This window comes from Astatotilapia calliptera, chromosome 17, assembly GCF_964374335.1.
Source record: "Astatotilapia calliptera chromosome 17, fAstCal68.1, whole genome shotgun sequence".
In the NCBI taxonomy this organism is placed as follows: Eukaryota; Metazoa; Chordata; class Actinopteri; order Cichliformes; family Cichlidae; genus Astatotilapia; species Astatotilapia calliptera.
Window position 1 is genome coordinate 3262303 of NC_137438.1, and position 27492 is coordinate 3289794.

At 53.0% G+C, this 27492-nt stretch overlaps 2 protein-coding genes across 2 annotated transcripts; one reads left to right on the plus strand and one right to left on the minus strand.

The window, feature by feature from the left end:
* Positions 1–16500: 16500 nt before the first annotated feature.
* Positions 16501–18147, minus strand: LOC145421262 (major histocompatibility complex class I-related protein 1-like). The gene has a single exon (XM_080291317.1). The coding sequence runs from the start codon at positions 18093–18095 to the stop codon at positions 16968–16970; it is 1128 nt and encodes a 375-aa protein (XP_080147443.1). The 5' UTR covers positions 18096–18147; the 3' UTR covers positions 16501–16967.
* Positions 18148–22821: 4674 nt separating this feature from the next.
* LOC145421261 (uncharacterized) lies at positions 22822–26325 on the plus strand. The gene is made up of 2 exons (XM_080291316.1): positions 22822–24601; positions 25101–26325. Exons 1-2 carry the CDS (start codon positions 22936–22938, stop codon positions 26267–26269), a joined length of 2835 nt encoding a protein of 944 aa, XP_080147442.1. The 5' UTR covers positions 22822–22935; the 3' UTR covers positions 26270–26325.
* Positions 26326–27492: the final 1167 nt, after the last annotated feature.

Sequence of the window (27492 nt, forward strand, 5' to 3'; positions counted from 1 at the left end):
GGCCATTAAGATGTCTAAAGCCCCCCGGGCTTTATCCGCGACCCAAAGACTCTCTGACATCATGAATCGTAATACGTTTAGAGCGGCCTGTTTATTCTCATCATCGTAGACAGATAGCGCACGACTGAACGGTTCGCGGTCGGTCCCGGCTATCTTGACGCAACGCCGACCGTCGGAGTGGTCCTTGTTTACGCCGGAGGCTTCTTGCGCACCGAGGTCTACGAGCCACTTAGACGAATGCCTGTTGGGATCGTACGTGATGACCCTTGTCTTGTTTCCGTTTAACACTGCAAATTTCACAGGCACCTTCTTCCAATCCCCTTGACTGTATGCCGTAACGGTCATCGAGTCGATCGTGAACAGAGCACTGTGACCGCCGAGCTGAATCAGGTCCGCCAGATCGACGGTGAAGACGGCCGGCTGGTTGGCATCGGTGCGGTTCTTCATAGTGTGGGAGAAAACGTAGTCGGTGTGGCTGAACGCCATGACGCCGATGTCTTTAAGGTCTCGCTGGCCCGAGAGGTATAATGTGACCGCGCGTGGCGGCGATACTGTATATATAATACAATCGGCTATGCTGACGTGGTGCGCTTGAGTCCACCGTGGCTCCGATCGATCACGGCGTGTCGCGCTTCTGCGTCAGAAGCCAAGGCTTTTCGTTCACACAGCGCCCGATCTTACGCGTCTTGTCCGGACCGTACACGTGAGCAAAGACCGCATGCACGGGCACGTCGTTGGCCAACAGGTCCCTGTAGAAATTTTTACAGCCCGTACAGTGGTACGAGACCTGTTTGGTCTCAAACGGCACACCCGGTCGTCTGTCGCTCCAGTCGAGGGTTTTCACAGTGAGCCACTGTGTCTTTTTGAATTCGTCGATCCACATCGCCATGGCCGTCTCGTCTGCCATGGAGTACGGCATGATGCAGAGAGTGTTCGATGGGCATAGTGTGTCAGTGGACCGCGTGAATGCACCGGGATTCAGTATCTGCAGCATGAGCGTGGTTTGGTAGAGAAGACCCGCTAGGTCGACCAGGGGTCTTTCGTGTAACTCGTTCCTCGACACGTGCAGTTCTCCTGTCTCAGACGCGATCCCCGCTTCGCGTAGCATGGCAACGGGTAGCGATATCGATATCTTCTCACCGGCGTGGGTTTGCGTGCGCGTAGTCGAAATCGCACCTTGTCTCATCAGCGTGGACAACGACTCTCCCAGCTTGCGGCACAAGTCGCCGTACACGGCCGCCGGACGGAGCGTCATGTCGCCGACCACGACGTTCACGCACGCCGTCAGTTTTTCACCCCGAAGCCGGCTCACGTGCTGCCGGTTTAACATGATCCTGTCCAGTTCGTGCTCTCCGCACGCCGGTATCATGTGCTCGGGGCACGTGTTCATGATACAGTTGAAGGCAGCGTTGGCCCTTTTCAGGCGGTCCTTGATACAGCAAATCGACAGAAGCAACCGGGTCTTGCAGTCTTCCGCCACCTGCTTTTCCGAGTTGTCGCTGTACATGTGTCTAGGTAGACAAAAGTCTATTATGCAGTGCGCAATCAGTTTCGCCGCCCGATTCACCAAAGACCGATCGGCCGAATGGGCCAGCATGACTTTTGAGTCGGCGTAGCATTTGTTACCCAGCTGGTAGGGATGGTCGATCAAGCAACTGTCGGCGCTAGACCCTGGATCCGTGCGCGGAGACGGGGAACCCGTTTGAGTGTCGTCGTCGTCGTCATCTCGTAGAGAAGACTCTGCGGCACCGGCGGCGCTTTCGCACAACAGGGAACCGCCAAACATGACTGTCAAACAGCCCGACATGGCCTGCAAAGCCACCGGGTATCTGTAAAACGTGGCTTCGCACGGGTTGCACTTGTGGAACTCGTAGCATTCTACCGGTTTCACAGCGAGGCCGGTGATGCGCTGCAGCCAGGTCCTAGTGAGCTCGACGTACGTCGTTTTGACGTTGGAGTTGCCGACTTTCAGGCGAGCCAGCGTGTGTTGGCTAAAGTGTTTGTTTTTAGCGCATTTGATCAGGGTGCTCCAGGGGAACAACCCTAAGCCCATTTTAGATGCGATCATTTCGGACGCCCTAGCAGCAAGCAGGTCTCTCAGGATACTTTCCTTTCTGGAAAACATGTGATTCATGCAGTAAACCCCGTCCTTGTACAAACTCAAACGGTACACGCTGCGTCTCGCGTCCTCGAGCTGCGCGTTCTCCAGCTTGACCAAGACCGCACTCTGACCCCCCGTCAACTGGAGCGTGTCGACAGATACGACTCTGTGTGGCGTCAGAAACGACGAGGCCTGACTGAGTTCGGCCCATCTGCTCGACTCGTCGTCAAACGTAGGCTCCTCTTTCGCGTACAGTATCACGTCTCCGGCTCGAAGCCGATGCCACGGTGCGGTTGAAAAACACGACACTCGATCGGTTTCCAATTTGACGCAGTCCCCTTTCATTACGCACGATATGAACGTATCCGTGACGGCAGAGTCGCAGGGGGATCGCATGCTTTTGAAGGCGGCCAGTCCCCTCACCTTAACCGAGATAGAGGAGAGTTGCTCACCCAAACAGTCCACCGTGTGCGTCAAGGCCAGATATGTCTTCTTTGCGACGTGACAATATATGGAGCAACTGTTTTCGTATTCTAGTTTCACCCGTCTGTCTTTCACAAACGCCTCGGTGACAGGAACGCGAGCGCCTGCACCGGGGACTCTTGCGAGATACACGGGGTAACCTTCGTCGGTGAGATTACCCTGCGGGTCGCGGTGGAGCTTTTCGTGCTTGTTGTCGCGGCCGATGACGTACATTCGCTTCAAAACATCTTCCACCAGCGCCACGTGTACGTACTGCAGGAAATCGGGCACTTGCTCTCCGACTCGCTTCAGCTTCGAACGTATGGCTTCCTGGGCCTTGTAGGCAAACTGTCGAAGCGAGGCCTTCTGTTGCTGAGAGTTCATTTCTCTGTCGCGCACGGCGTCCGGCACGTCGATCTCGACCGAGTCCCCGGGTCCGTAACCCACCGCTACCATCACGCTATCCGTGTCGCCGTACACCACGGGGCATTTGTGACGGTAGAACTCCGACACGCAGTTGTTTACGACCGCGATCTGTTGCCTTCCGTGGCCCGATATCAGAGGCCCGCAGGGGTACGGAGCGGTTCCGTAAAAGGAATTGGCCATAACCTTGCACTCTCCCTCTTGCAACTTGAAGTATATTCGCTCTGCATCGCCGACCGCGGGGTCCTTAAGTTTCGCTTTGAACGCCGAGCGTTGGTTCAGGTAATACTCCACCGACGAGGCGAACACCCCAGGCGCCCTGATGTACGAGCCGGTGCGCTCGTCGTACTTGAGAATCAGAGACGCGTACTCGTGCCCTTCGGCTTCCCAGCTGTAGCAAATCCAACCCGACAGATCGTGAGGGAAATCGACCGGGGGCCACGGTATGGTCGTTTCGGGCGATATGTTGAGCGCGCACATGATGGAAGGGTACATGCCCGCAAAGTCAAAGGACAACTCCAATCCCATACCCGGACCCGAGTAATGCAGGCCGGTGAGAGGTTCGCACACGGCGCCTCCTTTCCAGGTCTCGCAGTCTCCGTCGGGCACTTGCGATTTGGGGTCCCATCTCAGTCTCGCTTGGTGTTCGCCGCCGACCGGCCCCGCTTTCACTCTGAGAGTGTCGAGCGTGAACTTCAGTTGTGGCATTTGCACCGAGTGGATACTCTGTACGAAACCGCTAAACATGTCCCCTCTGCCGTGAACTACGACGTCTATGTTGAGCGTAGTCCTGCATCGATGGAACAGAGCGGACACCGGTTTGAGCACCTTGGCCAGTCTACAGCACAACTGCGAATCGACCAAGTTGTACACGAGCACCGCGAACAGGCTTTTGCCGCCCATGCTTATCATCTCGTCCATTTTGTCGTAGCTCACGTCTGCCACCTTGTACAGTTTTCTCGGGTCTTTGGCGGGTTTCTTGTGTATCTCTCTGACTTTGGCGACGACGTACGGCGCGACGTCGTTGAGTTTCATGCTGGTACACGCGTACTTGATATCCCTCGTGCCGGCCATTCTGTACAGGTCGATCACGTTCATGCCACAGCTGTTCATTTTGAAGTGGCCCAGTTTGGCTTTGTCTTTGTTGAACGTTTCCACGTGCGTCGCTATCTGTCTCAGCTTGTATTCGGTCAACGTGCCGCTGGAAAGCACGGAACCCACGTTTTTCAACATCTCCCTGTACATGTCCAGAAACCGCACGTTTTCAAACTGAAACACGGGCTCAGCGTCTGCGCTGAGAGCTCTCGTGACAAACAGGCCTGTCCACATTCGTTTCAGTTTCTCACATCGCTGTCTAGCGGTCGGCTCTAGCGTTTTCAGGTAACAGGGGTCCGCGTAGAAGTGCACGCGTTGGTTCAGCACGCGTATGTCGAACTCGGCGTTGTACACGTACAACAGTTCGATGCGGTGGGTTCGTAATATTGATATCGTTCTCTCCAACAGCGCTAGTTCCCCTCCGCAAGCGTGAAACTCCACGCGACGCACATCGTCTATACCGGCGGTTTTGGCTATGTCGAGGTCGAGTTCGGGGTGAGGACAGAGCGCGGCTTTCTCTTTGTTGTATGCCACCAGTAACTTTTTCCTGTGACCCCCGTACGCCTTGGGCATGTGTGAGTTCAGGACCACAATGGAAACGCACGTTATCTCGTGCTGTTGCCCCGGCATGTCCGAAGGCAGGCTGGGGATTGACACGCGTTTAACGTGTTTGGGAAACTGTTTTTGCTGTTCCTTCAGATTCGACACCATCCTATTGCGGCATGTAGTCATGTCGTCCACCGTACCCTCTGTGCAGTAAGGGAACCTGTACGCGAACGAGTTCGATCGGACCGCAGGATCCCGGTGAGCCCCGGCGAACACGGTTTCGATGTCCAGACACGCCGCTTTGTAGAAATGATTCACGTGAGAGGCGTCGAACGCTCTAGCCTCGATCTCCGAAGCTCGGTGGTCGTAGACGAGATCTCTCGGGGACACGGTGCGATTAAGTTTGCCGACCGGAATGTAATACATTCTTCCAAACATTACATCTGAGCAAAGCGCCGGCGTGTTGCCATCCCTGGCTAGGTAGTAGCCCTTGTCGGGACTGAAATCCCCAAACGTCAGCGCGCCTCGTACAAGTTTCATGTACGCAGATGCCCGCGCCACGGATTTCAAAGGAAAGACAGCGGCGTTCACTGTCCGCTTGATGTCTTCGTGCGAGACGCTGATGAAAATCGGCTCTGCTGCAAAATGCCTGGACCATGTAGCTTTCACAGCGTTCCAATTTTCGCCGTCATCCGCATCCATCTCCAGGTCGTAACCCACCACGGGTGCCATGTCGGTCACTTCCAAATTGACAGTGGTGTACAGTGGCACGGTTTCGCATTGTGACCGAATCACCAGTCCCCTGCACAGCAATGACTCTTTGTGATAAAATATCGACTTCAGTAGCACTCCGACTACTGTCGGTTCGCGATCGATGTCGACGCTTCTACGCTGGGGATATATGTCTGGAAAATAGTCGACGAACGGCAGCGGCTTGTCCATACTCTTCCTTGTTAACACTAACGCCTTGTACGTCTGTGATGCGTAACAGCCGAGCTGGATTGCAACCTTTGTAGTAGTACCACACCAAGCTTGTAGCCACCGACCCTGAAACGATTCAATTTAATAAAGACACCCCCTCACCAACCGTGACCCTTAACCCCCCACCCCCATGCTAAATAATACCGTGCTGTCCAAGCTATCGGTGTTGTGTGTTTTGAGCGTGGAATAAAATGACACGAATAACACAATAGAGATTTACACTTTTATTGTAGACACAACTCAGGTAATGTTTTATTCAGCAATAAACCAACCATGTGTACATACAAACTGTCTGCGTGCATTTCATTCAGATCAATCCAACGTTATATCAGAGGTTGTAACCGTCATAACATCTGTGTTTTCGCCATGACGCTCGATAGCCACATTGACCGGTCCCACCACGCACGCCTTGCTGCTGTCATGTATAAAGCGACGGTTCGCCGGTAAGTCTGTAGTCAGGGACCCCATGTCCACTAGGTTATAAGTGTATTTGTCCATGTTGTTTCCTCCGGCCATAATGTAATAATAACTTTTCACAAGATTGAGGCTTGGATCCAGGCCTGGGTTGCTGCTTTCGACCACTATTACATACATACCCTCGCTCATGTAATCCACACCGTATAGTTCGTAGATGCCACAGGGAGACCAGCATACCAGCACACCGACCTGGTATGTTTCTACCAGGGAAGCGAATTGTGCACAATGACACGATGCGGTTTGACTGGGAGTGTCACGGCGTTGGTCGTCAGGTGTCAGCATCTCGTAAAGTCGCGATAGCGGCGAGTCCGATCCCAAGTTCACAAGTATGACCCTAGTATACGAAGAACGCAACACCTTTCGTACTATGCAACTCGGTACACCGATGTACTTTTTCTTGAGTCGGCCACAGTTTTCCAGTGTGAAACCTGTACTCTTTCTCTCAGCTTTACAAAGGCTCCACGTAGTGGGATCGGATAATGTTGTTTCGGTCTTTAAATCAGACCCAACGTTTGTAAAGTCATAACTCGTCGATTCGGTCTTGAGCTTTAGTGGTTGGGGCGATGGTTCACGTTTCCTTTGCTTGTCGTGTTTTACGGTGACACAGGCCTTCTTCTTCTTACGCTTCAGTCGGGGCCTGCTACTCTCGCTGACATCCATGGGAGCTTGTTCCGTACCAAGCGACCGAATCGCTGCTGCTACCACACTCTCATATAAGTCAAACACTATGTCGGTGTCGGGTGTCTCATGCGCGATTTTGTCTCTTGCATCTTCGCGGGCGACACAAGTTTGCTTCAGCACATCTCCTAGCCGCAATGCCGACGCCTCGGTCTTGTCGCGGATCACAGGCAGTATGCCATCTGGCTGCATGCCTCGTAGGTCCACATCTAGTGCGGTAGACAACGCGCGGATCGACGCCGCCAATGTGTTCATTTCAGTTACTTTAGCTTCCATGTGGTCAACCTCGGCCTTTGCGCTCTCGAGTGCACTCTCGAGATTGGAAATGTGTTTGTCTTTCTCTGTTAGCTCTCTGTGCAGTGTGCCGTTCAGGTTTGTCAAAGCGACCAGGCTGGCCTGCAGTGACTCGCGTTCCTGAGAGAGGGTTTGGATTTCACTCTCGCTCTTCTGCAGTGACTGTTTGTTGTCGACTACAAGTTTCTCTAACTTGTGGCTGAGATCATCTATCGACGCCTTGTGACAAGCTTTATCTTGCTCACTGTCTTCTTGGAATAAAATGAACTCTTTTTTAGCGTCATGGGTCTCTTTTTTAGCTTTTTCTAATTCCTGCACAAGCCTCCGTCTATCGTCTTCGCGCGTACGCTTGTACCTTTCGTGTGTGGCCGTCAGCTTCTGAATCGTGCGTTTCTGTTCGTCGAGTTCCTCGGCCAGATCCCGGATTCGCCTAGCCGAGGTCAGGTTGTGCGCTTCGGCTTGCGACTGGCGCTCTTCCTCTTTTGCCGATAACGCGTTGTCTAGATTTGTTTTCTCGGCCCGTAGTTGTTCGCATGTCGCCGTTTTACGCGTGAGTTCGTCGGCAGTGTTTACGATGACAGCCGTGAGCTGGATTACCAACTCTACCAGCGCTTGAAAGCGCTCTGTCAACTTAACACTGGTGTCGGGCATAGTTTGCGACGGGACGGGTTTCAATCGCTGTACGATTGACAACAATTTCTCACTGAGATTGCCATCGTTCTCACGGACATGCTCGGTGATGGCGTTCAAATCCGCGGTCTCGACGGGTATATTTTCTGCACACAGTCTTGTGCAACAAGCTATTACGTTGTCCGCCAGCGGTATATCAGCTAAACTCTTCATGTGCCTACACTCCGAGAACAAGCCCGTTGTTACACAGCTCTCTAATCCGCGGATCGTCATGTCGTAACAACCGCATATTTCCATGGCCAAATCGAACCCTATAATCTCACGAGCATCGGTTGTTTCGAATGACTCTAACCATCTAGTCAACTCGGCAAAAGTCTCTGTCATTCCCCTAAGCGTACCCGTTATCGTGTTTGCCGGCGAAGGCTTTTGTGTGACACGGACAGTCTCCTCAGATGGCGAGGGGTCCGTCTGGGTGTCCAAATGGAAGAGTCTTGACATGATATCCAACAGATCGACACGAGAATCTTCGCCAGCACTGAACTGAGGTCGATTGTTCACTCGACTCTTGTGCGGCTTCCCAGCTTTCCCTGTACAGGTCCCAGACTCTGTGTTTTCGCGCACGGACGCCTCCTGTTCGTCCGTGCGCGTGGTCTCGGTGCCGTTTTTGCCACATCCACCAGCCCGGGTCGGGCTCGTTCTTTGGCGGCTTGTTCTGTCTTTTCTGTCTTTTCGCGCACGGGTACGTTTGCTCGTGGCCGTGGCACTCGCCTCGCTCGCTGTTCTGTGGCCCGCGTGTTGTTGACGTGTCGCCGCCGTGTCCACAGCGGAGGTCTGGATTGTCTTCTTGGTCCGACGTGAATTCGACTTGCTTTTGCGCCGTTGATGATCCTCTCTCTCCTGCTGCACTTCGGTGGCCGCGGTGCTCGTTTTCCCATTCCTCCTCGAGGCTCGTGGTGTAGGGGCGCTTGTGATTAAGGCATCGTCCCGGTCCTTGGGTTCTCGCGCACGCGTGTCCATTTTCGGAAGACGAGCGTGTCGGAAACACTCTGGCGCACAGAGACGTACACAGGTCGCCGAAGAGCACTTTGTCAATCTGCGTCACGGCCAAAACTCTCTTGGGTTCTGCGGGGCAGGCTATTGGCATATCGCGGTAGTCGTGCCCGCACCGTTGACAGAGCTCTTTAACGCGACCGTACTGTTTCGCGTCGACCTTAAGGCTACCCAACAGTTTTTCCGTCGCACTGCACCAACCGTCGAGCGCTCCGCAGCACAAGGCCGTGAGTATCACGGCCCAGTACGGAGCGTCTATGACCTCCCGGGTGACGGCTTGCGATACGCGCTTCGATATAGCTAGACCAGTACGTGTCAGTTCCACTTCCACCCAAGCTAGAGCGGATCGTTTAGCGGACTGTCTAGCTTCACGCATGGGCCGTAGGTCGTGTTGGTTAACAGTCGTACATGCCACGGGTGTTGTGTCGCTAGACAGTGTCCACAACACGGATGTGCCCCACAGGTCCCTGTCGGGCTCGATGAAAGAAGCACCGTCGGCGCCTCGCGACGTTTCGCGGCGCAGGTGCTCTAGGGTCAGTCTGCTTTGCTCGTACACGACTTTGAACGCCAAAGGAGCCGCCAGCCTAGACAGCGTATCTCTGACAAGTCCTGCTATGCACATGTCTTTGTCCTCGCCAGTTACGTGAAATAGCAAGTTCCGAAATTCCATATCCACGGCGGAGTATATCCTAGATACGATCGACTCCGGGCGATGACCGTCGATCGCGTCCCCGAAAAACGGATTTGCGATTACGTGTGACGGGACGTGCGGTTTCACCCACGCGAACGGTGCTCTTGCTAGGATGCTCACCGTCCTTACTTCGTGGCCCTTAGAGTTCGTGTACATGCCGGTGAGGTGTTTGGCCGTAACAAGACCGCGATCGTCCTGTTTGCTGCTCTCTGCGTACGCGACCCGAATAATTAGACAGTTGCCGACTCTGGACTGCGCCTTGGTCAGTGGGATACGATAGAGACCATCCTCACCCGGCTCTGTGAGAATAACCGCTGTTGGTATCACTTTCTCGATGTTGACCGTGTGCGACCAAAAATATTCTACGAGTTGCACGTTAGAGGTGTGTTGGGCCAAACGCACCGTCAAATGATACGCTCCGCTCCAGTCGCCCACTTGACTCGGATCCATGTTTGTTGCAACTACACAACGCTGACAATGCCATGTGTGAAGGAATAGCGTGGCGTGTTGTGCGTGATACACAAAGCATAAGTTGTACAATAATCACACGCGCTTGGTATCACACAAAAACAGTTTATTGTATGTACAGTGAAACAAAAGCAACACCAACAACGGGAGATATAATACCTGCAAATGGGATCACACACAGTCTATAACAAACACATGACAGTGATCATCATCGATCATAATCATCATCGATCATAATCATCATAATCATAATCATCATAATCATAATCATCGATCATCATCATCATCCATGACAGTCTTTGGTCCTTCTTCACTGACGATCTTTATGATACATGCGGGTGTCAGAGTCTCTAAGCCCTGTTCGGAAGCCTGCTCTGCGATAGATGCGGGTGTCAGAGTCTTTATGATACATGCGGGTGTCAGAGTCTCTAAGCCCTGTTCGGAAGCCTGCTCTGCGATAGATGCGGGTGTCAGAGTCTTTATGATACATGCGGGTGTCAGAGTCTCTAAGCCCTGTTCGGAAGCCTGCTCTGCGATAGATGCGGGTGTCAGAGTCTCTAAGCCCCGTTCGGCTGAGTCTGGGCATTCCTGCCCGGGAGAGTCCATCTCCTTGTCTTTTACAGATGGCTCGCTTGTCACATCTAACACATCCAGGGCCTCAGACGCTTTGGATTCTTCCTGTGTTGTATTATCAGACACCGCGGGGACATTGCTGTCGTCTCCGTCGTCCTCACCATCCTCGCGTTCGAGATCAAATACGCAGCTCCGTGTAGTGTTGCAGGCCAAACTCATCATGTACGTGGAATCGGATTCTAGGTCGTAGTCATCTACACACGCTATGGTGCACACTGTGCCAGCGGAGGAACCTAATCCTTCTTGTTGCTGTGATGCTACTTTCATCAGTTCGTTGATAAACTCGTCCTTGACACCCATGGTGTTTATAACGGTTAGGTACAACATCAAATTGTTTTGTGCACCTAAGCCCTGCAGAGTACAATCCATTTCCCAGGCCCTCACGTCGAACATGTCTGGGTAATGTCTCCCTATTGCGTCCAGAAGCTCGGTGTACAGCATGCCTGTGACGGCTTTCATTACGGCGTGGTTAGTTTCCATCGTTGTGGCCATGTCTTAGGCGCGCGAGCGAGTGTTTGGCAGCTTACGCACTGGGGGTACAGCGTTTCGATATCCACTAGTACTTCAGAAAAAATCGGTTGCGTACATTTGGGGCAGGCTATGTACATTTGTTTCATCTCGGTGAACGTGCACGTGTTGACGTCTCTGGTGCTAAGCGGCACATTGAACATTGGAGCCGCGCAACACGAGGACCCGAACGACATGCACTCAAAGTCGTATTCGACGTCTATATTCCTGGGATTGCCTTTCACTTCGGAGGAATGAAACGTTTGGTTTTTCAGACACTTGGAACACCTGAGATCGCCTTCGACTCTTGGCTGCACGGAAGGCGTGGGCGCTCCGGGGATGAGGAGTATCTGCTTGTGGTTGTGGTCGACCCAATTGATGTGGCAGTTTAACACGGCATACAGGAGCATCTGCGATTCCGGGGGCAGTTGCCTCAGCTGTTGAAATCGCTCGAGGTGAAAGGCCTCGACGCTTTCGCGCAGCTTGGGTATGCAGCCCGCTGCCGTTTCCAACGGGGTGTCCGTCGTGTACGCGAGCGCGAGTTTGTAATAACAACTCAGCTCCCACTCGGACGCTAACGTTAGCGTCGGATGCCCCAGAGTCTTAACTACCTGAAAGGCGTTTATCAACTTGGTGTGATAGGACTTTCTCGTCGCGGAGTACACGAGCTTGGACCATTTTATCAGGCTGGCTTCTTCTTTGCCGCGGTCCTCGTGCAATTCGTTGGTTCTTCGGTCTCGGTAGTCCGCCCCGCGGTAAACGGGCTCGGCTGTACGAAAGCTAATATCCTGCGCGTCACGGTGTCCCTTTGTGGCGTTTGCGCGTGGGGCTGTATTGCCCGCAGCCCGTTCCGGCTGCTCGATCGGAGGCGGCCGATGTAGTCCGGGAGGCGGAGTCCCGCACCATCCCCGGCTGGCCAGAAACTTTAAAGCCTCGACTGTCACGAGCCCGAGTTTGTGTTCGGCTCGTTCCTGATCGAAATATAACACTTGCTTTTGAAAACTGTAGAAATCGGCGAGCAGCGCTAAGCGTAGCACACCCTCGTACCCGGCCAGTTGCACCACCGCGGATTCGTCCGATAAGGAGGACTCGCCCGTACACTCGACCAGGCTGCGCGACAGAGTACGCCACAAAGACAGGCAAACGGTCTTGACTTCGTCCGCGAGAGGGACGTTAGATTTAGCGGACAAACATTTTACAAGCTCGGATCTTAACGTAGAGGGGGGACCTGTCTCCTTTTGCTTATAATGGCACGCCAAACTGAGACACTCGAGGTACGCCTGCAGCAGGATCCCTTTTGCATACCGACCGGACCACACGACGACGGGATCGGGTACCCTTGCAAGGTCAGTTCTTTTGCGCCGGTGATCCTCGATTCTCCCGTCGTCTTCCATCTGTACCTGCCGGTCCTGTTCCCCGATGAAGTGTTGAAGATACACGCCGAACACCTGGGACACTTCTTAGCTTTGCAGAGTATACCCAAAGTCAACGACGATCTGGAGAGCACGCTCTTCCACGGGCTGTGTCGACTGTTCACCAGCGAGAGGGTCCTTGAAGTGTACGCCCAGACCGTAGGGGATCCTCCCTGTGACCCGGAGGGTCTACCTTGCGGTCAACGACTGGAGGACTGTGAAAATGACGCCGGCGAACCCCCTCGCGTGTTTGCCTCTTTCACTAAAAGTACAGCAAAACAAAACGTTCTGGCTCTACTGCGAGGCCTTCTGTCTTTGTTCAACAAGACCGACCTCGTCGAAGAGATACCTCATACTCCCGGACACGAACCCGAACACATGCTATTCTTGTATCTCATCCAGCTCATGGTGGTGTTCGTGAGTAGCCAAATGCCTGAGACCGACCTGGCTACTATTATGAGCGTGGCATCGTCTGTGTTTCTCGAGACGAACCTCTGTCACCCCCTGTGCGCAGCTACGCTGTTGAAGCCCATGTTCGTCCCTTACTACCAGCAGCAATCCAGCAGGCCGAAGAAAAAGGCAGACGGCAAACCGCTCGCCGAGGGCGCACCCAGGGTTGCCTGTTACAGGTTGTTCACGGGGTACGTGTTGAACGACAAGGGCGAGGACGTGTCGACTTCCGGTGATCTGGAGTGGACGGAGCGCAGCATTCTGAACCGCGTGCAGGGCTGGAAGCTGCAAGAACGTGACAACAGGAAACTGTGGTTCGTGGCGCCTCAGATGGGCGACAGGGTTACAATGATCAAAACCGAGGCCTTGCAGTTGATGGGGGGGCAAATCGGCGAGAAGGCCGTCAAGATAGCAGAATGCCTGGTGTGCGACAATGTCATGGCCTACATGCAGTCGAGCGTCATCGGCACCTTGCGTAACATGTTACCTTGTCACGCCAACAGTGAGTTCGACGAACCTGTCATGGCCACGGTCAACTTTTCCATGACCAAGTTATCCGAGGCCATACGACATCAGAGCAGAAACCTGTGGTCCAAACTGCGTACGCGCACCAAGAGCTGTCTTTGCGTCACGGGCGTTGGGTTTGCGGGGCAAGACAGCGGAGCGGTCCTTCATTTCGGCCGAGTGTTCACCGGATCCGAAGAGAAGAGACTCCAGGGCCAGGGGTCCTACGGGACATTCACCTCCGTAGTCCTAGGAACGGGAGAGACCATGATGAGTAACATGCTGTTCGCTGCGTACAGTCTCCAACCGCCCCCCGCCAACAAAGGTGTTCGTGCTACGTTGGCCTCGCCGTACAAACCAGTGCCTCGCCGCGCCGACACCGTGACAGACGTGTACATGTACGCTAGATATCATCACAGGCTGAACTCGGGGGAATTCACCGAAGTTGCACATGTGAAACCCGCAAAGGATTCCCCCCAGGCCAATATGGTCATGGAGACGACTCTGACGCCAAACAGCAAGTACAAGGTCACCGCGGTGCACGGCGCCTTGCCCATGTGCGGGCTAACGCTGGCGCTTACCGTCAGACAGACGATGATAATGGTGACTGGCTTTCTGTGCGCGGAGATAGCGCGGTGCATCTACGGGACCAAGTCCGGCGACATGATGACCGTATGCAGGAGCATCACAGCGCTGAGCATGTCCTGTAAATTCAAGCTGCCTAAAAGCGACGACCAGGAAACACTCAACACGCTCAAAACCCCTTTCGGCGAACTCTTGAAGGTGACAGGTCCCATGTTCGGCAATTCCTCGAACAGAGCACGCCTCGATCTCAACGCGTTGGAGTGGCTTGACGCCAAAGACTACAGGCTGCCCGAATACTTGCGCACGTCGCTGAACATGTTGGGGGACACCAGGCAGCAAGTGGAACAGATCATGAGAGACAAGAACATGTCGTACAACAGGGTCGTGTTCCTCAGCGACAATAGTAGAATGAGCATGACGCAGTTGTACGAAAACGAAAAGGGTATGGTGAATGCCCCTCTGATGGCGATGTGTAACATGAGGTTGTTCACCAACAACACCAAGAGCTACGCCGCTTGTAAATTTTCCAACAAGGGCGGCTACTACCTGGTCAACGTGTTTAGCAATACTTGCATAAAGACACAGCTGTATCACCGAGACGACTCGTTGGAACTCCAGTGTTTGATGCGACCCACGCAAAGCACAGTGGACGAAGTGATGGAAAGCATCGCGAAGGAGGTATCTTTCACGGTGCCTCGCATAGACATCAACCGGGTACGAATGTTGGCGGTGGATTTGAGAGCGGAGGACTTTGAGTCTTTGATCTGCGCTATTGAGAAGAAAAACATCCAAGTGACCGGTCTGGTTTCGCTGCCCTCGGCTTCAGCCAAGAAGCCGAGCCCGTCGCCTGCGTCGCAGACATCGACACAGGCACGGGATGAGGCCGATCGAAACGACAACCGTCGGGCGGACTATTCCTTGAAGAGAAAGGACAGGGAAGAGGAAGAACCCGCCAACTCGCTCTCCGGCGGTAACAAGAGTAGCAAGATTGCACACGTTTCGGCTAGCAACGCGGCCCTCGATAGCTACGGTGAGACAGAACGTTCTGCACCTGCGGAATTGTCCGTGGTGGATGACAGCGACGCAGACTGCGGATACGACGACTCTGACTAACCGGAATACTCCTTCTTACTATGATAATGATGATAATGATAATGATGATAATGATAATGATGATAATGATAATGATGATAATGATAATGATAATGATGCCGATGATGTTTTTTTTTGTGATGCCACTGTCTAGTTTACATGATTTTTCATGTTCTCGTAAAAATAAAGACAACCTTAAACCATAACAGTTCCCGTACAGTGTCTGTGTTTATTCGAGACATATACACTCGTAGTGCTTACAGCGTGTCGCATGTAATATATTGCCAATACATTGCCAATCGTAATATTATGAACGCGTTGGGTGTCAATATAAAACCATCGCGTCGAAACGATGTGCCTCAGTCGGACACTCTCACTCTCAGTCGGAGACAGATGTACGTCAGTCGGTGAGATCGCATTGCCCGCAAGAGGAGAAAGTGAAAAACACCACACATTGCATTCCTCACAGTCCAAGGCCTCACAACACTTCTTTCCGTATAACACCCACGTCGGTCGCGCTACCCTTTGTGATTGTCGTCGTGTGCTGTCAACTGATTGGTCTTGCACGGTGACTTGCTAAAGGGTAAATCGGTGAGAGACTACGTGAAGGAAAGCAAAGAGCTACAAAGAGTGATAAACCAGTGTGGCGGAAGATACCACACGCTGAGCAACACTCAGAGAGTAAACCAAACCCAAGTGGATACTCTGTTGAGTAAAATAGAGGACATGGTAGAATTCAACGGAGGTGAGCACTACAGCAACGATATGTACAAGGCAGCGCAGAAGAAACTCGAAAGAGACAGGGAGCGGAAGAGGAAAGAGCAAGACCAAATGCGAAAAGAGCACGAAGACATTATTAAGACAAGGGGAATGGTGTAGATTCTTCGGTCTTACGTCTCTGGGATTATTTGGAGCAGGAGCATACTTGTCCTCTTACGTGCTAATGGGGATCGGTGGGGCGATTGGGTACTCTCAGTTTAATTGTTCTGTGGCCATGTTCAGTTAGGTAGGCTACCTATATTAGTTGGGTTACCATCACACACAAGATTGTTTTTGACAGAGCTGCTTATGAAGACAGTGTGCTGAGAATCGTTTTTCTTAACCGTGTGGATCTACAACATGTTGATGTTAGACAAATGCCTCTGTTTTCTGTCCTTGTGTTGTAAACCATGTGGCATCTGTGCAGCACAAATAAAAGCTGAGACATACTGTTATTGTGTGGTGTTTTACACTGTTTCATTTGCGTTGAAAACTCAATCATACACTGAGCTGGGTTTGATTCCTTTATACACCAAATGTCAAATGAAAACCCCCGTACAAGATCACAGTGTACGTTTGTTTATTCACGAATACATCAGCATGTTGAGGTTACATATACAATTTTATATCACAAGTAAAATAGACTTGTCGCGGTGGTGGCTTTTACAAAAATATACACACACTGCATAAAAAGAGCATGAAATATCCCCTAAATAAAGCAGAGTCCTATGAAAACAATGTGTTGTATACACAGATGTCATGGTTTACGGTCTACGCTATGTTCTAGAAAATAAAGTGCGGTAACAATCAATGGTGTCTGTTACCAACACCACCGTAAAACACACACATGTCGTCCGATGTTGTTAGCCATCCGAGATTCATTCGGTCCTCAGGACCCCCAACCGTTACGTTTTCCTCTGCTAATGTACAAGTTAGAAAAGAAACAAGCCGTGTTCAGTTGAAAACAAAGTTTATTTAATGTTGTGTCGTAACACACTCAAACAGAATAACTGATAGAACACTGAATCTGGGACACTTGCTGCCACACATACACCTAAAGACAACAGTAGAGGTTTTATTGAAACATAGATCATTTCTTGAGACATACACGCATACGAGGCACTATGTATCAAACTCCAGATGTCTCATCTCCTAGCCCGTGGTGTTGTGGGCAACGATCGGTTTGGTTTACAATGTGTCCAGTCCTCCGTTTTCGTACGATACACACCACCACCAGACACAAAGCTACAGTGCACAAACACAACACTGTTGACATTAAGGCCCACGGCAAAACAGCGTTCGGCCAGCCAAGTGCGCGAAGAGTTTGGCGATCCCCCGCTCGCCAGTGTTTGACAATGTGACACCCCGTGTCTTCCTCCGACACGTGGCAGGTGAAGTTCCCCGTGTCAGATGGTAAGATATCCACAGCGATGCGTCGTTGAAACATGTCGTCGTCGTTTGGGAGAGTGTCAAACACCTTAAGTCCGTCCTCAGTGTCGAGAACTCGGCCGTTTCTCATCAGCCTCATCGCAGCCGTGTTTGTGGAGAAACCAGAGGCCAGACAAATCAATGTGAGAGTAGTGCCGTTTGTCTTCAGCGTAAACACGTACACGTCAGGGGCGGTTGCCCTTTCTCTGGGTCCCCGTTTGCTGTATTCAACAAACCTAGTCAACCAGTCGATACACTCGCCGTGCAAGTAGCCGATGGTGTATTCTGTCAATAGGGTCACAGCGTTCCATTTGTCCACGATGGTTTTCGCCACTTCGGTTTCAGCCGACCACCTTCCTGTGACATAATCAACAGACATTAAATCGTCACCATCGTAAGCGTACTTATTCACCCCACTGACAAACCGCAGCCTCTCCTCGGAGGGGTTCGTTTTCCCGTAACATCCGTGCAACCACTGTAGAACATGTAGATCCCCATCGGACGCAGAGTGTCCCGTCAGAGTCATCACGACATCTAGGTTAACGCCAAACCATTGCTGCTTGCTGAGTCGACTCTGCGTGCCCTTAGCCCAGTAGTCACTAGTTAAGCGTTCTCGAGCCCAGTTTGTTGTGGGGGTTTTCCGTGGGTTGTCAGTGTCAAAACGGTCAAAGGGTTTACCGTCCACTAGACCTATTGCTGTAAACTTGTGCACACCCGGCAATCCAAGGTCTGCGGACAGCGCTGTATAAATGTAGATCAGCGAATGAGTTGCCGAATTCACTGTCAGCATACGAGTAACAAAGTACAAAAACACATACCACTCGTCCATCGTAAGAACTACCTCAAGTATGTACGGTGTGCAAATGCAAGTGAGTCCAACTCTCCCAGTGGTCGGGCAAATACACTCGCCAACGGTTCGGTCGTCTCACAACAAAGCTCGCTGTCCGACCGACAATCTCACCCCCCGGCTGTCGTGTTTTTTTGCATCGACCACATATATACCCAGCTAAGGCCTAGCCATCCCCACGTGTGTCGGTCTTTTGTAAGAAACGAACGCTGTAACTGAGAGGTCTGTCACTTACAGTTGTCCAATGTGTGTGATTTTATATACAAGCACAGCACGGTAAACGCAGAAGCGGGGTGTGCGTGTTTCACCGCAATGGCAAAAGTCAGTGTTTGCACTGTTAGAAGAGCAAGCGGACGGACTAGACTGAAATGAGAGGCCCACGCATAACAACAACATGTAACATTTCATGTAGGTTTATTATTACAAGCAGTGTGATAACAAGCCGATACAATACAATACAGTGAACACTTTGCCCCGTTCTACTATTCGGGGTACCACAGCCTAAGAGTTGCGGCCTTTCGCCTCGCATCCGTGTCATTGGTCTTGCACCACAGAAGACAATCGCTGCCGTTGGGTTCCGTCCGAAAGACCTCTCCCAGACGCGGCATGACGGCCATCCGCTCGTCGACCAGCCTTCCAAAGTCACCGCGTTCATCCTCGATTGTGACACACACAAGCTTGTCCTCCTCGGCTTCATATTCGCAGTCGTCGTACGCTGTCTCGCGGTTTCGCATGTCACCCCACAAGCCAGGCTGCTCGACGACCCATCTCGATCCGAAGTAATCCCTGTAAGCAAGCCACAGCTGTCGAGCAAGCGCTTCCGCGTCCGCCGCCGCCTTGCCGTCGTCTTCTAACAGCAGTGTTATACGTGATCCCACCTCGGCCACTCTGTCCACGTACACGTACCAACGAGCCCATCCGACCAGCAAAGCCTCGAGCTTGCAATCGAGCCAAAACTGCACCATGTGAAATCCGTCAAGGCACAGCACACTCAGGTCTTCTAGGTCCATAAAGTCTACGCAATCGGGCGCCGTTTCGCCCCATTCCTCCGGGTACTTGATCCTCTGTAACATCTTGCCAGACAACATGTGTATCTTCAGGATGTCGTCGGCCCAAGGGTTATACACTGTCCAAGGCTTTGTCATTTCTCCGTCGGGGAACACCAACCTCGGGTGTGTTAAACGTATGCTGTGCACTTGCGGCATCATGGCTTTGCTCTGCTGCTGCTGCTGCTGCGTTATACACCGACACTGTCACAGAGTGAGCTTCACTGTCTTGCAATCGCATCCATACAGCTTATATAGCATCCCACAGCTCGACACCTACCCAGGTCGGGGATAATGTACAACGTAGGTAGGATGCCGTCTCAGACGCGTCCGTCTTGTCGCACGGGGTGTCCAATGTAGCACTTTCGCTCTCCTTGGTTTCGGTGGGTATTGAATCGCCAAAGGCATCACGATCGCAGGTCTCTGGATGTCTGTATTTGATACAGAACGTAACCGCAGGCGGCGAAAGCGAGGAACGGCCCTGACAGTCTCAGAAGCAGTGAACTATACATACCCACACATAAGCAGTACCGGTCGAATGTCAGCTCTTATTGTACCTGCCCCCGTACCAAAATGAGCTTACGTTCAGATGACATAGAAAATGCGCTTGAATTTGTAGCCGATGTATGAGAGAACACAGAGACCAAACACAGAGGATCACACGCAGAACAACCAGAATGTAACATTCCATTTAGTTTATTACGGTCAGCAATGGTGATACAATGCACACAGTAACATTTGTGACAGCCCTCAGTCCACCGCAATCCTTTACGTGGCTTCCAAAAAAACATCAGGTCGTTTGTTATATTGCTATCAACATTGTGGTGCGATCAGAAAAAGACACACATCAGGTCAGGCAGGTTTTTATTACAGTCAGCATTTGGATACGATGAAAAAACACAACAGCAATACAATTAAGCGTAAAGCAGAGAGTGTGACACGACGATAGGCTGCCCGGCACACTAGCCGCGGTCTAATCTGTCGATTCTTCTACTGTTTGCGGGTACCACAGCCTAATCGTCGACGCCTTTCGCTTGTCATCAGCGTCGTTGGTGTGACACCACAGAAGACACTCTCCTTCGTGTCGTTCGGTCCGATAAACCTCGCCCATACGCGGCATCACGGTCATCCGATCGTCAACCACTCGCCCAAAGTCGCCTCGCTCGCCCTCGATGGAGACACACAGCAGTTTATCCCGTCGGTTTTCGTATTCGTGTTCCCCATACATGATGTCGGGTTTACGCGTATCCCCCGGCCGCCCAGGTTGCTTGACAACCCATTGCCATTTAAAGTATGTCTTGTAAGCAAGCCATAGCTTCCTCGAGAGGACCTCTGCGTCCGCCACCGTTTTGCCCTCGCCATCTAGCAGCAGGGTCATACTCCATCTCACACCAGTCACCCGATCCACGTGCACGTACCAACGAGCCCATCCGGCCATGAACGACTCGAGTTTACAATGAAACCAAAAGTCCACCATGTGAAAGCCGTCTAAGCACATGTCGCTCATGTCTTCCAGGTCCATGAGGGCTATGTGACGGGGTGCCATCGCAGCCAACTCTTCCGGGCATTTGATCCTGTCCAACGTGTTAGCAGATAACATGTGTGTTTTCATGATGTCTTCAGCCCAAGGGCGGCACAGGAACCACACGCGGCGTATCTCGCTGTCCGGGAGCCCCGTCCTTGGGTGCACCAAACGTACGCTGTAGACCTGCGACATGACAGTATCTGTGTCTCCGTTACACACGGCCGCTGTCAACCCTTCGTCTCAAAGCGTCTGATGGCAGTTGTGGATCTGTCCAGGTTATAATACCGTTCTCAGTAGGGGTGAAACATCGAAGAACAACCCAGGCGGCCACCGACCTGTATTATATGTGCTATGCGTGCTGTTGTACTGGCACCGTGTGTCGTGTAGACGTACGGCTGCGGTACAAAACGCGACACGCATCCCAGCTTTTCTAGCGCTATTCACAACGGTGATGGTATCGACAATGGCGAACCTGGTGTACGCAGTAAGCGATCCAGCCCGTTCCTAAGTTGTCGCGTCCGAGCGCTGGTTCTACAGCCATCATCGGGGCCACCTATCCGAAAGTAATCGTGGTCAAACAACGCTCAACCGCTCGATGTCTTGTAGTGAAAGAGAACGACCTTAGAGGAAAACTCATGTACTGACACAATGAAGACCAAGCGTCAAAGTCTGACTACTAGCCCCTTTTCCCCGTTCCGCACGACGACATACGTGGCTCACGATGGAGTCGTTCGATCGCAACGACAAGAAGAAGAAGAAGAAGAAGAAGAGGATTCGCCTCTCCCAAGCAAACCACGGTACGCTCGAAGAGCATGTACAGGAGGTGCGATCGACACCGGGAACAACAGAGCGCCTCGAACCAGTGCAGGGTTCACCCGAGAAGTATTGGGACAGATACAAAAGAAATGCAGCGGTTCAAACCGTGGCTCCGTTCGACAAGACGTGCACATGTGCCGCTTGTAATGCTGCAAACAGCGCCCGCTACGCTCCCGACGTAGCCCACGAAACCGCACGGCGCAGAACAAACACGGCGAGACTCGTATTCCAGCACTACGAATGGATTTTCGATCCACCGCAACCAAGTAACCACCATCACGATCAATGAACAGTCGCAGCTATCCCCAACAAAGCACTTCGCCAAGGCGGTGGAACGGGACAGCGGACGTCGAGTAATGTCTTATGTCAATCGAGAGTGCACCGTTGTCTGTGTCGTTATCTGTCTCGTACCATTTGCTACCTTCCAATAGAATGTAATGTGATGATGACGAGGAATAAAGAGCAGTGGATGCAAAGATATCGTTCTACCATGCGTTTGTTTTTTTTTGTCTGTCACACAAGTTAGTGTCTCTGTCGACCGAGCGCCGCATCGAGAAATGCACAGAAATGGTCGCACACAACGCACAACATCAGTGCGATTGACATGCTAGTAACCACGATCAAATCCCACTAGCGCCAAGCAGGTCCGTGGTCCAGATACCCCGGGTATCCCCGGGTATCCCCAGGTATCCCCAGGTATCCCCCGCGAGCCCCACCTTTCCGTCTGCGACCGCGATCCTCCTCACTGAAATAAGAGCGTTTTCGCGCAGGCTCTATGGCGCGCGGCCAACGGAGGCCGCTGTTAACCCTGATGCACCCGCCAGGGGGAGAGCGGCGGGGTCGGGGGATGCGGGTCCCCCGCGGAGGGAGGGAGGGAGGGAGGGAGGAGGTTGGGGTCGCGAGATCCCCCCCCCCCCCCCCCGATGGGATGGGGATGGGATGGGATGGCGGGGTCGGGGGATACGGGTCCCCCGCGGAGGGAGGGAGGAGGTTGGGGTCGCGAGATCCCCCCCGATGGGATGGGGATGGGATGGGATAGGATGGGATGGGATGGCGGGCTCGGGGGATGCGGGTCCCCCGCCGAGGGAGGGAGGGAGGGAGGGAGGGAGGGAGGAGGTTGGGGTCGCGAGATCCCCCCCCGATGGGATGGGGATGGGATGGGGATGGGATGGGATGGTATGGCGGGCTCGGGGGATGCGGGTCCCCCGCCGAGGGAGGGAGGGAGGGAGGAGGTTGGGGTCGCGAGATCCCCCCCCCCCCCGATGGGATGGGGATGGGATGGGATGGGGATTGGATGGGATTGGAGAGAGAGAGAGAGAGAGAGAGAGAGAGAGAGAGAGAGAGAGAGAGAGAGAGATATAAAGTCTTGTAAAAAGGTGGTCGAGAAACACCCCGGCGAAAGCAGAAGAAGACGAAGAAGAAGAAGAAGAAGATAATGTCACGCACTAGACCGTGGGAGCCAAAGAGCACTAAGGTCGGTACAGGCGGATCGCAATCGCCAGCGGTGTCCTCCTCCTCCTCCTCCTCCCGCTCACCATCACCGTCGCCATCGCCATCGCATTTGGCGTACGCTGCGTGGTCGGCTCCGGTGGCTCCGTTGTTGCGACCGGCCACGTTTCGCTATCGAGGGCTAGGGGTCGAGGAAGACCAAGAGCAGCGGCAGCAGCGGCAGCAGCAGCAGCAGCAGCAGCAGCAGCAGCAGCAGCAGCAGCAGCAGCAGCAGCTACAGGAGAACTTGGAGGAGGACGAGAGCAAGGAAGAGGAGCAAGAGGCCGAGGGGGACGACAACGACGACCCGACGGCCCGAACGCTCGCAGACGAGGAGGAGGAGGAGAGCCACTCGGAGGATCAGGAGGACGAAAACGATGGGGTGGGTAGTTGCGAGGAAGACGATCGCGGTTACGAAATGGCGTCGCAACTCTGCCAGGACGGCGGCTCGCAAGGCGAGTCGAACCGCCGAGAGGGAGAGGAAGAAGAAGCAGGCGCCGACCCACCGGGGCGGGGGACTCGGGAGATTTGGCAAGAGGACGACGCCGGCCGCGCTGCAGGTGGCGTTCATGATCCTGGGCGCGATCGCGGCCGCGGCGCTGTCGGTGAAACTCGCGACGCTGATGTAGCCGACGATTACGACTACGACGATGACGAAGAAGACAAAGACTATGAAGAAGAAGAAGAAGAGGAAGAAGAAGAAGAAGAAGAAGACGTCCTCGCCGATGATGATGATGATGAAGAAGAAGAAAAAGAAGAAGACAAAGACTATGAAGAAGAAGAAGAAGACATCCTCGCCAATGATGATGAAGAAGAAGACAAAGACAATGAAGAAGAAGAAGAAGAAGAAAAAGAAGACATCCTCGCCAATGATGATGAAGAAGAAGAAGAAGAAAAAGAAGAAGAAGAAGAAGACAAAGACAAAGACTATGAAGAAGAAAAAGAAGACATCCTCGCCAATGATGATGAAGAAGAAGAAGAAGAAGAAGAAGAAGACGTCCTCGCTGATGATTATAACGATGACGATGAAGAAGACAAAGACTATGAAGAAGAAGAAGAAGAAGAAGAAGAAGAATTAGAATTAGAAGAAGAAGACGACGACCTCGACCCGCCGGGACGAGGCCCCACCGAAGAGGCCGTGGCGGCGGCGCGAGACGAGGCCTCCGCGTTCATGGCCTACTTCCCGCCGGAGATAGAGGACTCGGTGATCGCCATGACCAACCTGGAAGCGGGCAGGCGCAGGCCCGCCATCGACGGATGGAAGCCCATGGGCCGCGTCGAGTTCCGAGCCTACCTGGGGCTGCTCGTGCTCGCCGGCGTGTACAGGTCCCGGGGAGAGGCCTGCGAGAGCCTGTGGGACGCCGAGAGCGGCAGGTCCGTGTTCAGAGCCACGATGCCGCTCAAGACCTTTCGAGCCTACTCGAGCGCGCTGCGCTTCGACGACAGGGAGACCAGAAGGGCCGGGCGAGGCGAAGGCGAGGGCGAGGGCGATAGCTGCTACGACAAACTGGCCCCCATCAGAGCCGTGTGGGACGAGTGGTGCGCGAGGTTGCCCGCCATGTACCGCCCGGGACCGGAGGTCACCGTCGACGAGAGACTGGTGCCGTTCAGAGGTACGTACGTACGTACTATGTGGTGTGTGTGTGTGTGTGTGTGTGTGTGTGTGTGTGTGTGTGTGTGTGTGTGTGTGTGACTGGGGGAAGAGAGGAGGAATAGGAGCGGGAATGACGAAAACGGGCTAGCTCGCTGCTCTGTTGCATACTCGTGTTGGGTTCCGCGTTTGTGCTGCTTTCGCATGACTCTTTATGTCTATGAAGCTATGAAGTCTATGACTCTTTATGTCTTTATGTCTATGAAGCTATGAAGTCTATGACTCTTTATGTCTTTGTATCATCTATGAAGCGCCTTGAGGCGACTTTTGTTGTGATTTGGCGCTATATAAATAAAATTGAATTGAATTGAATGTCTTCTCCTTGCGTTTCTGCCCCAATCTCCCCCCACACTTTCCCACATCTCTCTCTCTCTCTCTCTCTCTCTCTCTCTCTCTCTCTCTCTCTCTCTCTCTCTCTCTCTCTCTCTCTCTCTCTCTCTCCCTCTCCATCCATCCATCAGGACGGTGTCCGTTCAGACAGTACATGCCCAGCAAGCCGGCCAGGTACGGGATCAAGATATGGGTGGCGTGCGACGCGCGTTCCAGCTACGCGTGGAAGATGCAAGTCTACACCGGCAAGCCCGACAAGCGCGGCCCTCCCGAAAAGCACCTGGCCACTCGAGTGGTCGTGGACCTCACCGAGGGACTGACTCCGGGACGCAACGTCACGTGCGACAACTTTTTCACCTCGCGCGAGCTCGCCGATAGGCTCTATCGCGAGAGAGGCCACACCGTGCTGGGCACTCTGCGGTCGAACAGACCCGAGATCCCCAGAGAGCTGCGCTGCGTCAAGGGCAGGGCCGTGGGCTCCGTCGAATCCGTGGTACTCGGCGGCTCCGCGGGACGAGGGGGAGGAAGAGGAGGACGAGAAGGAGGAGGAGGAGGAGGAGGGCCCGACACGATCATCCTCTCCTACGTGGCCAAGAAGAACAAGAACGTGCTGCTCCTCACCACAGCTCCTCGTTATTACCACCATCGCTCCGGCCCCGAGCCCCGGCCTAGCCGCCGCATCAGCAACAGCAGCAGCAACAGCAGCAGCAACAGAAGCGGCGGCAGCAGCAACAGAAGCGGCGCGAAACCGCCCTTGGTGCTGCATTACAACCGCACCAAGGGAGGAGTGGACAACCTGGACAAGGTCGTGAGCACGTACAGCTGCAGGAGAAAGACCCGCAGGTGGCCCGTGGCCCTTTTCCACAACATGGTCGACGTGGCGGCCTACAACGCGTTCGTGCTGTGGAGGGAAATTCACCCCGACTGGATGCCGGGCAAGCTCAACAGACGACGGCTCTTCCTCGAGCGACTGGGCAAAGCGCTCGCGCGCCCCATGCTCGAAGCCAGGGCGGCTTTAGCGCGAGGACCGGGAGGAGGAGGAGGAGGAGGCAGAGTCGCGGCCCGAGGCGCTACCGCCGAGGCAGCCTCTAACAACAACGCTACGCCACGCGACTCCTCTCCGGTCAAGAGGCGCAGGTGCCGCGTGTGTCCCAGGAGCAAAGACGTCAAGACCAAGATCCTGTGCCGCGAGTGCCGAGCGCACGTGTGTACAAACTGCGCCGTCACGTACTGTCCCAACTGCGCCGCTTCTTCTTCTTCTTCCCGCGACGCCGCTCCCCGGACGCCACCGACGCCGTGATAACACAAGCGCCCCAACGGTGGTCCCCTAGCGACCCACCCCCACCCCAACCCACCCTATCGTCATCATCATCATCATCATCATCATCATCATCATCATCATCACACAATATATGCCCCCGGGGGGTCCTAGTGACCCCAAACCTATCATCATCATCATCATCATCATCATCATCATCACATATGCCCCCCCGGGGGGGTCCTAGTGACCCCAAACCTATCATCATCATCATCATCATCATCATCACATATGCCCCCCCCCCCCCCCCGGGGGGTCCTAGTGACCCCAAACCTATCATCATCATCATCATCATCATCACATATGCCCGAGGGGGTCGCTAGGACCCCCACCCTAATCATCATAAAACACACATACCCCCCCAGGGGGGTTACCAAGACCCCCCATCGCCACCACCACCATCATCAGGATCATCATCATCATCATCACACACACACACACACACACACACACACTCATCATCATCATACACACACACACACACACACACACACACACTCATCATCATCATCACACACACACACACACACACACACACACACACACCTCGGGGGGTCACCACGACCCACGCCCCGAGAACAGGCGGGCGCACAAGGGTTAAACACTTCTCTTTCAACTGCTGCTGTGTCCACAGTGTTACAGCCATCATTTTACCCTCAAAATGTAGCCATCGTTGTTCTCTTTCCAACATTGTCTTTCAAAGCTCAGACTTTTACATTTTTTAAACTGTGTGGATCCAAGCGGAGGGATCACATTTTAGTCATTCAGTGATTCAAAGAATATGAACTTTTAATGTTCTTTCAGATGTTTTCTGACTCTGAATTTTCTTTTCTCAGTTCTGAGGTTTTTCTAATTTACAATTAAAACATTTTCAGCTTTTTTCCAACTTCTTCTTCTGTGTAACCTTCAGCTTTTAGCAGTTCAGCACTTTTGTTTTCAGGTTAAATTCGGACTTTTTTTTATCTCATTCAAAATTTTTAACTCAAAATTCAGCAATTAATTCATTTCAGTGCATACATTCAGATTCAAGCATTCACACTGCAGTTTCTTCAGAAAATGCACTTTCTAGTTAGTGTGAATGCTTGAAAAGCATTCACAGTATTGTTCTTCTAATCTTTATTATTATTTTCTATTCCGTACGTTTTTCGCCGACTATCTCCTTCAAAACCGTTCAACTTAGAAAAACCATTCAAACACCATTAGAT

Excerpts from the sequence above, each read along its gene's own strand:
- LOC145421262 (XM_080291317.1), bottom strand. The coding sequence starts at position 18,095 with ATGGACGAGTGGTATGTGTTTTTGTACTTTGTTACTCGTATGCTGACA.
- LOC145421261 (XM_080291316.1), top strand. The coding sequence starts at position 22,936 with ATGTCACGCACTAGACCGTGGGAGCCAAAGAGCACTAAGGTCGGTACA. Across the intron at positions 24,602-25,100 it reads GAGACTGGTGCCGTTCAGAG|GACGGTGTCCGTTCAGACAG; the intron begins GTACGTACGTAC and ends TCCATCCATCAG.